General features: G+C 38.1%; 1 protein-coding gene across 1 annotated transcript in view; it reads left to right on the forward strand.

The window, feature by feature from the left end:
• SCCPDH (saccharopine dehydrogenase (putative)) overlaps positions 1–10,086 on the forward strand; it is a 36,066-nt gene extending 25,980 nt beyond the window's left edge. The window contains exons 6-12 of the mRNA XM_017673761.3: positions 2,215–2,345; positions 3,013–3,130; positions 3,899–4,018; positions 4,109–4,165; positions 6,906–7,017; positions 8,710–8,791; positions 9,818–10,086. Coding sequence (XP_017529250.2) covers positions 2,215–2,345; positions 3,013–3,130; positions 3,899–4,018; positions 4,109–4,165; positions 6,906–7,017; positions 8,710–8,791; positions 9,818–9,923 — 726 coding nt within the window. The 3' untranslated portion in view covers positions 9,924–10,086. The remainder of the gene's footprint in view (positions 1–2,214; positions 2,346–3,012; positions 3,131–3,898; positions 4,019–4,108; positions 4,166–6,905; positions 7,018–8,709; positions 8,792–9,817) is intronic.
• Positions 10,087–11,278: the final 1,192 nt, after the last annotated feature.

The following is an 11,278-nucleotide window of genomic DNA, read 5'->3' on the forward strand; positions in this document are numbered from 1 at the left end:
ATTTTCCCCAAATGAAAAAAGCATATAGTGCAAAAATAATTTTTTTTAATTATTTGATATGTTTGTAAACAGCATTTTGTATTTTTCTGTAACAGGAAAAGAATTTTTAAGTCCTTAAATTTAAGAATAAAACAAACAGAAAAATGAAAAAAAAAAAAAATCAAGTTTGAGTAAATTATAGATCTAAATACGAAAGGCAGAATAGTAAAGCTTTTAGAAGGTGATATGCATTTTTATGGCCTCAAGGTCAGGAATGACTTCTTTTTTCCCCCAGAAATTAATTTTCTTACTTTTTAAATTGAGGTGTAACTCAATGACATTATACGATTTTGGTTGTATAACAAATGATTGGATATTTGTAGATGTTGCAAAATGATCATAGCAACAAGTCTAGGTAACATCTGTCACCACACACAGTTAAGAATTTTTTTTCTTGTAATAAGAACTTTTAAGATCTTTCTTACAGACTTTCAAATATGTAATCTGTATTATTAACTATAATCACCATGCTGTGCAGGAAATAGCTTTTTAAAAAGAGACAGAGAAGGCATTAAATATAAAGAATACATTTGAAATTGAGAATGTCTGTTTATCAAAAGACACCATTAAGAAAATGGGAAGGCCAGCTACAAAATGAGAGTTATTTCTAAGATGATTTTGAGCAAAAGAAGCCAAACTCAAAGGAATATACACCATATGATTCCTTTATTATGAAGTTTAGAAAAAGGCATAATTCACTGTACTTTTTAGAAATGAATACTTCGGTGGTAAAGCCCTAAGGAAAAGCAGGGATTTTTCTTGATTACCATAAAGGCAAGACAGAGGATGGCCTTCTGTACTACATGGGTGTTTGCTTCATAATTCCTTTAAATTGTACATTTATGTTTTGTATACTTTGTTATATTTATCAATGAAATGAAATAAAAAAATTAATTTTTGCCTTTTTGATGGCTTATTTATATAAGAAGATATTCTTGGTTTTTAAAAAACTTGCTTTTTTCTGGTATTTGGAAATCTTTATGTTTGCAAATTGGTCACACTGGTTAGGCCCAGATATAGAGTGGTTTCACAAATCAAACCCTTAGGAGTTTAAGCTCTGTTTTAGTTTTAACAAAACAGAAGAAATTGATCTGTATGAAAATGGAAGTCAGGTTTGATGTCTCTGATCTGTGTCTTCAAAGCTCTGATATAAAAACATAAGTCTTCCAATGGCTTTATTATTTCTCCTATTTTGCTTATTAACCACCAATGATATCTTCATACAGCCTTACTATAGTCCTCCTTCAAAATCTTGTGACAATGTTGGTTTTAAATGTTTCTAAATGATTTTGTTCATTCAAACAAGTTAAACCATATATAAGCAGGACATAGTACAATTATGTACAATCAAAGTTATAAGTGAAGTTTAAAATATTTACCTAATAGAGAATCAAAAGGCCCACCTAGAAGTTAGGCAAAGAAGGCTCAGCACTAAGACACGGTTGGTTCCAAGGTCACGTCCTCACCTGGGCTCTCCTGCCACTCATTTCTACTTGGAGTTGGAGATAAGGGTTTGAAAGGTGTAATTATACTGGAAGATGGAGGGCACGGAGAGCCAAGAGTCTCATAAAAGAGATAACAAATAAGTGGGTAAATGAGAGTCTGGGTAGGATCAAACAAGGATTCTTCGCTGGGTACAGTTCTAGGAAGAAATTAAAATATAAATCATATTAATGAACCTTAAAGTTTTAACAAGACTTCTGTGGAGAACATTTCTTTAATTTTGGCTAGAATAAGAGGTGTTGGGGCAGGAGAGGCATGGAGCACCACAGAGAAGGGGTGGATGGACCGTGCGTGTTTATGTGTACATAAATGTGCTCATGAACATATCTTGAAATGTTGAGGAATTTCAAAGGGATAGAAATTAGAGAGGCTAATTTTGAAGGAATGTGCTCAGTTAGTTGAGTGAAAATGATGAAGTGAAACTCAGTGGCTAATTAAAAAGAGCATTAATGGCAGGAAGGAGGAAGAAAGAGCATATGTTGGTGTAAACTTTGAATGCGATAAAGCTAGTGCTACTGCTCCCTGGCCAGTCACGATCGCGATTGTTATTAGGGATTAGGTCTCGCTCGGATGGAGGTGAAATGTTCTTTGTAATAATTATAAGTTACTTCATTTTACATTTTAGTAATCATCTCAAGTCATGTTTCTTTAACTCTTGAATTATCTTATTAGGGATTGTGCATTCACGATGGTACCTGGAAGTCAGCAGTTTATGGTTTTGGAGATAAGAGTCATTTAAAAAAACTACGAAATGAGTCAAATGTGAAACCTGTCCCAACTGTTGGTCCAAAGTTGAAAAGAAGGTATATTAACTCAAAATCTGTTCTTTAATATATCTAGTCTAAGATTGTTGTTGATTTGACTCTTAATAACGTATGCAACGAAGAAAAGCCTGGAGACTATTTTGTAGTAAGTAAGTTCAGGATTGTTTTCAAAGACAAATAAAATATAATAAAAAATTACCCTAAGCTTAAGTACTTCATATTTAATAATACATTTGGACCCTGGGAAAAATGAATTTTATGACTTTTCACTATCAATATCAAAAGTAAACATCAGTTAAATCTTATGAAGCAAAACTATCTTAAAGTGCGATGATCTTATGTAGATGAATCAGTTGATAGCACTTAGGTGTGAGAACTCTAAATTCATTAGAGTCAGGCTGGTGAAACGAGTGTTCTTTCTATCATTGTCTAGGGAAACTGATGGGGCGAGACAGTTAAGTCATGTATGTGTTAAGAGCCCATGGTGTGAAGAATACTAGTCTGTCCTTGTCACCTGTTTGGGTGTAGGTGTAAAGAACAAAGGATAAATATTGAAATAAATTTTAATTAAGAGCAGATCTGCCATCTTTATTGTTATTACTGCCTCAAGAAAGTTAGAATTTTTATTCAGAAATTCACCAGGTAAAGCAGAAATTTCACCACTATAAGTGGTGAAAGTGCAGCTACTCACGGGTCTGTCTTGCAGGTGGCCGATCTCATACTGCAGAGAGCTCAACGGGTACTCCATCCCTTTCTTGGGAGCGGATGTGTCTGTTGTGAAGCGCACTCAGCGTTACTTGTATGAAAGTTTAGAGCAATCACCTGTAAGTGTATGATTTATTTTTTAATAAGGAGAATTCTGTGTTTGTTGCAGCTCACTTGTTTAATGTAGGGATTTTATGTTTATAAAGCAAAAGAAGAAGAGTTAAATTATGTGTGTTTAAGTTTCTGGAAGGATACAAAATCAGTAGAGGATTTTGCATTTTATGGGGTGGTAATAGCCTGCCCTCCATAATTCAGATCTGGCCTGCTGAATGCCTTTCTAACACAACAGCAAATTCAGTACAGAAAATCGTAGTATAACAATCCCTGTTTTAGACTTTCAGCTCCTAGACTGTGTTACGGTCTTTCTGTTGCCTGTGGAGATGTCTGAGTTCTCCTTTCTTCTCTCCTTGCTGTCTCTGGGGTAACATCCTGCTCCTTTTAGTGAGGGGAATAACTGCTCCCATTGTAGAGAAATGGTATCTCCAGTTAAAAGCTAAGCGTTTTTCTCCTAGCAGAGGTTATAAGTGGAGTCTGCATATGTTAGTGTGTCATCACTAAGCTCAGGTATATTTTTGTGGGCTTATATATGGATCATGGTGGACTTCTGTGTTCAGGTGGGGGAAGCTAATTACCATTTGCAACATTTTCTTTACTCAACATCCCCCAGTCTCTGGGTTCTGAACAAGCTTTAAGAACATAACACTTCATAAAATGGGAACTGCTTTTCTTTGTTATTTATGACTACAGAGTAATTTGTAAGCAGCTAACATTCCTGTATTTCTTGGTCTAAAAAAGCAGAGAGTGACAGACTTTTACCCTTCATCCAGGTCCAGTATGCTGCTTATGTAACTGTGGGAGGCATCACTTCTGTCATGAAGCTGATGTTCGCAGGACTATTTTTTTTATTCTTTGTGAGGTTTGGCATTGGAAGGCAACTTCTCGTAAAAGTAAGTAATATTTTTATTAAATTAGATCTTTAAAAGTATTTTCCATCAGTTTTAAAAAATATCACTGAGTGTGTTTTTTTTCCCCTGTAGTTCCCATGGCTCTTCTCCTTCGGTTACTTTTCAAAACAGGGTCCAACACAAAAACAGGTAACCTTTTCTTTTGTATCTGGGTCTCTAACACAACCTGTGTGTGTATTTTGTTTTCACTCTGTCTCAGTGCAGTTACAGGAACAGCAAAGACTGGACGGAGCACTTCCTATGTTCCTGATGCTATTTTACATTCTTTACATAAATTAATCTTTTCAATTCCCCTTGAGGCAGTATTACTTCCCTTTTACAAATGAGGAAACTGAAGCACTGAGAGGCTAAGAAACTTGCTCAAGTTCTTACAGCAAGTAAATGGTCAAGCTGGGTGAGAGTCAGTCGTCTGGCTCCAAAAATCGTATTCTTTACTTCATAGCGATCTCAAAAAGTTGTAGTTTTCCATGTTCCATTTTCCTCCACATTATCTCTCCCCACTTCCCTCCTGTCTCCCGCTGCCCCGTTGTCCCTGCCTCTCCACAAACCCACCATTTGGCTTTCTGTCTCTACGACTTGGAGGCGTGTGGGAGCCGTCATGCAGGATTTGCCTTCCCGTGACTGGCTTGTTTCCCGTAGTGTGATGTCCTCAAGGTGCACCCATGTGGCAAGTGTCATGTCAGGGTTTCCTTCCTCTTTAAGGCTGAAAATATCCCGTTGTATATATGCCACCTTGGTTTTGCTTGTTCATCCATCTGTCCATGGACGCTTGGGTTACCTCTACCTGTGGCTCTTTTGAATAATGATACTATGAATATGGGCATTCAGATATCTCTTTGAGACCCTGCTTTCAGCTCTTATATACCTGAAGTAGAGTGGCTGGATCCTCTGTTAATCCTGTGTTTAACTTCTTGAGGAACCACTAAACTGTTTTCCACTGTGGCTGCACCATTTTACGTTCCCATCAGCAGTGCACAAGGGTGCCAGTTTCTTCACATCCTCACCAACACTTTTTATTTCCTGTGTGTTTTTTTAATAGTAGCCATTCTAAGAAGCGTGAGGTGGTATCTCATTGTGGTTTTGTGTTTACCAGTGATTAGTGATATTGAACATCTTTTCATGTGCTTATTGGACATCTGTGTATGTTCTTTAGAGAAATGTCTGTTCAAGTCCTGTGCCCATTTTTAATTGGATTGTTTGTGTTTTTGTTTTTGAGTTTTAGGAGTTCTCTATATATTCTGGGTATTAATCCCTTATCTGATTTATAATTTGCAAATATTTTCTCTCCTCTGTGGATTGGCTTTTTGATCTGTTGATAGTATGAGCCCATTTCTTCACTGAACTGCTCATTGCCTTCCAGTGATTTCTTTTTAATCCATCTTCCTACTGCTGTGCCAGAGACCTAAGCCACAGTCTGACCTTGTCGTTGCTTCCTTTAAAGGGTTTTCAGGCTCACTTCATTGGTAGTGATTCTCACCTGGGACTTTATGTGTTAGAATCACCCAGAGCTTTTCTCCAGTATATGTCCTGACCTTATAGCTGGACATTCTGATTCATCCCAGGTGTGAAGTGGGGTCTGGAAGTCTAGATCAATGGTTCTCAACTTTGGGAGAGAGCCCAAAACTCATGCCAGAGACTCGGGTTTAATTGGTGTGGAATGTGGCCTGGACAGTGGGCTTTTCTAAAGCTCCCAGGGATGCAGATGTACTGCCAAGGTTTTGAATGGCTGATGTGGTGGTAGGAAGGTTCCAGGTCAGGTTTGGTGATTTTGGTTCATACTCTAGAGCACCACTGGCTGGAGGCCCATTTCTGGAGGTGTGAGGCCCTCTGTGATCAAGTCATGGGTCAGACAGGCTGTTGAAAATTGCTCAGAAGCTGTGTCTGGCCTTAGAGGATTATGATCAGGTAGCACATGTGCTTCAGGACAGGGAGAGAGGAGATAGGTGCTAGCTCGTGTGTCTGACCTTGTCCCCACCTCTGATACATTAGCACAACCCCGTTCCTCTTGAATTGTATGTTCTAGCCTGTTAGACTGCAGTCCATGCTACCATATCCCTTCTTGCCTTTAAGTGGTGGTTTCTCCTTCTGGTACCCACCTTCCTGTTCTGTGAAACTGTTTCTGTGTGTGTGTGTGTGTGTGTGTGTGTGTGTACACACATTCCAGAACCCTGTTGTCCTCCTCAGTAGATTTAATAATGCCTTCCTCTGAACTAGTCTTGCATCTTTTAATTCATGGTCTGTTTTTATGTATCACTCCCTCTATAAACTGTCAGCTCCAGAAAAGGCAGGGACTGTATTTTATTTCTCACTTAATAAGAATTTGTTGACCATGACTGAATTCTTTGTTTCCAAATTTCTAAATTTAGTGATCATAAAAGATCCTCGGATAAGTGTTCTGGAATTTAATTTTTTCAGTCGAATTTTTACATCTCTAAGTGGAGCAATTATATATCTATGTCCTTGGCCCATATTTCTGTTACTTGGGGGCTATTTTTGTCTTGTCACCTCAAACAGATATCTAAGACCAGATTATCCCATCACCACACTAAAATAAAAGCAACTTTCAGCTTTTCCTCTGAAACTGCCTGTTTTATCTGTAGTGTCCTTCTTTAAGCCACGTTCAGAGTCATGCTTATCTCACCTCTCTCTCTCACTATCCCCCTCTCCCAGTACCACACCAGCCATCAAGACTTGCATCTTCAAAGAATTAATCTTTGTCTCATGCTTAGAGGATGACAGGATATTCTGGCAAAACATTGATGTTTTTATCTATTGAAAATGTCTCAAATGAAGTAGAAGAGTTAGTTTTATTGTGTTCAGCGGGGAATGATACGTTTACTAACTAAGACCTTTGCTTTCTCTCTCTCAGATTGATGCCTCATCATTTACAATGACCTTCTTTGGTCAAGGATACAGTCAAGGCTTTGGTCCTGATAAGAACAAACCAAATATCAGAATTTGTACTCAGGTGAAAGGACCAGGTATTTCACATATGACTTAGGAATGCTCGGGGGGTGTCCTAGGCTATAAAGTGGTCTGCTATTACAATATAGTCTTCTTAAACCTTAATTATTTTAGAAATGAATTTGCACAAATTATTTAAGTAATAATTTAAAATTATTATGTCAAAGAATGATTGAAATTATTGTTATAATCCAGTTTTATTAGTTAGCCCTCCCTCTGGTTTGCTTTTTCACTGTGATTCAGTAATTCTCGATGGCAGATTTTAATATTAAGAAGAACAGAGGCTGTTTGATATTTGTTTTATTCTCATACTCAAGGTTAACTTTAAAGTAGAATAATTATAAATCAAAGCTGCAGGTCAAGGTTTCCTTGGAGTCTGTAAACACTCTGATATTGTTTGTAAAATATGAATGTGCTTGTGCATTTTTCTGAGGAGAGTAAAGGCTTTTGATAAGCTGTTAAAAAGAAACTGTCACCCAAACAGTTCAAGAACTTTTACTATAAATTTGAGAGAACCATGCAAAGACAGTCCTACTTGTGAATTGTAATTATAAGCTGAATTTCTGTCATCCCTGATAGATGACATGGGGTCTATTTTGCAGTTTTAATCAAGCCAGATGGTGAAGATATCTTTACCTTCTTTTCAAATTCCCACCTGGCTTTTTAACATAAAGTGACTATGTTTTTATTATTTGACAGAAATGTAAACGCTAATGTCCTGCTTGCTTATAGACTTTTCTTTTTACTGAAGTATCATTGATCTTCATTGGTTTCAAATGTACAACACAGTGGTTCAACAGTTACCCATATTATTAAATCCTCACCCCCTAAGGTGCAGTTACTATCTGTCAACATAGGAAGATGTTACAGAATCATTGGCTATATTCCCCATGCTGTACTACCATCCCTGTGCACAACTTATATTATGATTGAGAACTTTTGTGCCCCTTTCTCCCCCTCCCCACCTACCCACCTCAGCCCTTCTTTCAGGTAACCACCAGTCACTTCTCAGTGTCTGTGAGGCTTATAGACTTCTTTTAAAGTTACTTCATCTTAAAGTTAGACTTTTTTTACGTTAGTTGTTTTTCTTTAAGAAATTGAGTGTCTATGGGCAGTGACTGCAATGGGGTATCTGCGGGGGACTTGATAATAGGGGGGAATGTAGTAACCACAATGTTGCTCATGTGAAACCTTCATAAGATTATGTATCAATGATACCTTAATAAAAAAAAATTGAGTGTCTTTTAAAAGTGAAGTTTAGTACACTAATTGAGAAACAAAAAAACCTAGGATCATTGGCTTCAGTTATTGTCAAGAAGCAGTGCAGTGTCGGGGGAAGAATGTGGACTTGAGCCAGCCCCCTGTGTGATTCTGGCCCAGCCACTGCCTAACTTTGTGAGTTTGGACAAGTCACTTAGTCTCTCCATGCCTCAGTTTCTTCATATGTAAAATGGGGATAAAAATAGGACTACATTCATATAATTGCTAGGAGAATTAAATGAGCTTAATAGATATAAAGCACTTAATATAGTTCCTAACACTCAAGTATGATATAAATGTTAATTATAATTTTTGTTATTAAGTGAACAGAGTGTTTATTGAGAAAATCCTGTATACCTAGAGTTAGATATAAAACATACCATTTAATTTTTGGGTGTTGTTGGGTATGTGTCCCACAAATGCTTCCTTTGACCTGTGGTGTGATGCAGAAGCTGGCTATGCGGCCACCTCCATAGTGATGGTCCAGGCGGCCATGACCCTTCTGAACGACGCCTCGGATCTTCCTAAGGCGTAAGTCTGGTTTTCTTCTGATTCAAAGATTTCTTCATCTATGCTATACTTTATTTTGATTCAGTTTTCAGTATTGGGTTTGCTCAAACTGTTTATAGTTCCTTTGCTCCAGAGAGAGAGGTAAGTTAATATTGTCAGAAGGGCAGTTCTTTATGGCCCCTGGGGACAATGCAGAGGCAAATGAGACATAAACTCTGAGAGACATGTGAGTTGGTTCTCGTTCCTCATAAAAATAGCTCAAATCCATTGTGAGTTAGTTACTCAAAAAAGGTCCCTCTTGTTAAGTGGTATTACCAGGAACTTCTGGTCATCGCTGAATGATACCCACCTGGCAGTGGGGGCCCTGATACCAAGTGTGATTGGTTCACAGCATCCTGGCTAGATGATTGTCAAATGAACTATCTTACTGAAATATTTAGCTGTTTGCAGTTGAAAGTACACCAACTTTACAAATGAGCTTACAAGTAAATAAATTTAGGCATGACCCAAAACAATAGTAAACAGTAAACAAAGATTGTGTAAAGTGAAACCTAAGTAAATTTTTTCAAATACTTGTATGCCCTTTGAGAATATTTAGCATTTTAAGTTAGCCCCTATATTTAAAGAAACTTCTTTTTCATGCAGTTTGTCCTGTTCATGCCTTAGTAATAATTGATTACATAAATTTATTTCACTCGGGTCTTTTTTATCCTCCTGAGCCTGAGCACTGCCTTTATAAACAGCAACAGTTACTCAAGCCAGTGACCCTCCGGGGGCCCCTCAAACACACTAGTGTGGTGGAAATGTCTTGCCAGGAGCTGAACCAGTCTTGATGGGTTTGCTGGAGTACTGGTTTCTTCCTGAATAATAAATAGCCCCTTGCTCAAATGGCTTATTTTAGGAATGGAGCCAACTTTAGTTCATGATAGAATCAAGAATTAGGTTTTCTTAAGTTCTGCAGTGACTTGGTAGCTAGTCCAAATTGTGCTAATAGAAGAAAGGGCTGCAGATTGGTTTTGTGTACTGTTTTATCTTACTATCTTACAGTGGCGGGGTCTTCACACCTGGAGCAGCTTTCTCCAGAACAAAGTTGATTGACAGACTCAACCAACGTGGCATTGAATTTAGTGTCATTAGCAGCTCTGAAGTCTAAACATTTGAAGAATTAACTGAAGTCATAAAATACATGAATCAACAGCTTTTTTATTTGCTATTTGAAATTCTTCTATAAACCTGTCTGATTATATGTGCGAAAGATTGTCAAAACTAAAAAGTATACACATTAAAAGCAGGAAATTGTACTAGCTTAACCCTAATTTCAAATCTTTGCTGATTTTTTAATTTTATTGCTTGTGAGAGAGAACTAATATTTGATGTTTTCACTGAAGAATTCATGGTCAATTTTCATAAGCGAACTTGCAGATCAGAGGGGAGGTTGGGTGTAGGTTTGTGTTACTAACAGGTTCCTTGGTGAGGCATTCAGGTAAGGTGGGAGCTGCTCTTGCCCTGCCATGCAGTTGATGGAACTCTCACTTTCTAATGAGTTTCTCTATGTAGCGTGTGGGCCTTTGCCAAATGAAATAGCATTTTTTGCCATTTTAGCCTAGTTTTTTACCCACCTACACTGACTGCTTTTGGACTGTTTACCTAAGTTGAATGATAAAGGATTGTCAATTGGATGGTGCTTTTGTGTTTGGACCTGCCTGGGTATTTGAGTGGTGGTAGAATGTGCTTCCCCAGTGGTCTGACCTCTGTACTGCTAATAATTGGGCTTGCTGTTGTCCTCCCATGCTTTCTACCTGAGATTAGCTTGAAGGATACAACTGGAGATTTCTGTTGATTTTTTACTGCCTCAGCAGAATTTTTCTCTAATTTTATTTTTTGTATTTTAACTAGGTTTTCTACTGATGCCCTAAAATAAGGCAAAGGACTTTTCCTTTTGTAATAAGCCTGTAATAAACATACATGTCATACTCTGTGCTGTTTGTATGTAAAGAGGACAGCCTCTTTACTGCATTAAGAAATTTCTGTTCCTCAGAGAGGAGCCTGACAGATAGAAATGTTACTTGTGTTGGCGGATGGTTCTATACTGCCTGTGCAGAAGACAGAGGGCATCTAATTGAAGAGGGCAATTCATGGTGGTAGTGCCGTTCATCCTAACTTTGCTTCCTCTGTCCTGGCGCAGTTGGGATCTGGTCTCAGCTGTGCACTCATTTGTGGAGACTTAGAGAAGTTTTTTTCATTACTAAAATCAGAAAAATGTACAGGAGCGACAGATGTCATGGCCAGCTGCAAATCAGCATCACAAGACAACATGTTCCCCAGCAGGCCCAGCAGCGTGCCTTCAGGAGGCTGGAGGTTGGGGCCAGGAGTCCTGTTTCAGCATTTGGGAGCCACCAGGGAGGCCGCATGTTGTAGAAGTGTTCTTTCCAGCTTTGCAGTGTCTGCTGTACTCTGCCCTACCATTGCCACTGATGTCTACAGCCTGCATGACCCTGCCTCCAGTTT

The sequence above is a fragment of the Manis javanica genome, chromosome 11, assembly GCF_040802235.1.
Source record: "Manis javanica isolate MJ-LG chromosome 11, MJ_LKY, whole genome shotgun sequence".
NCBI classification, from domain to species: Eukaryota; Metazoa; Chordata; class Mammalia; order Pholidota; family Manidae; genus Manis; species Manis javanica.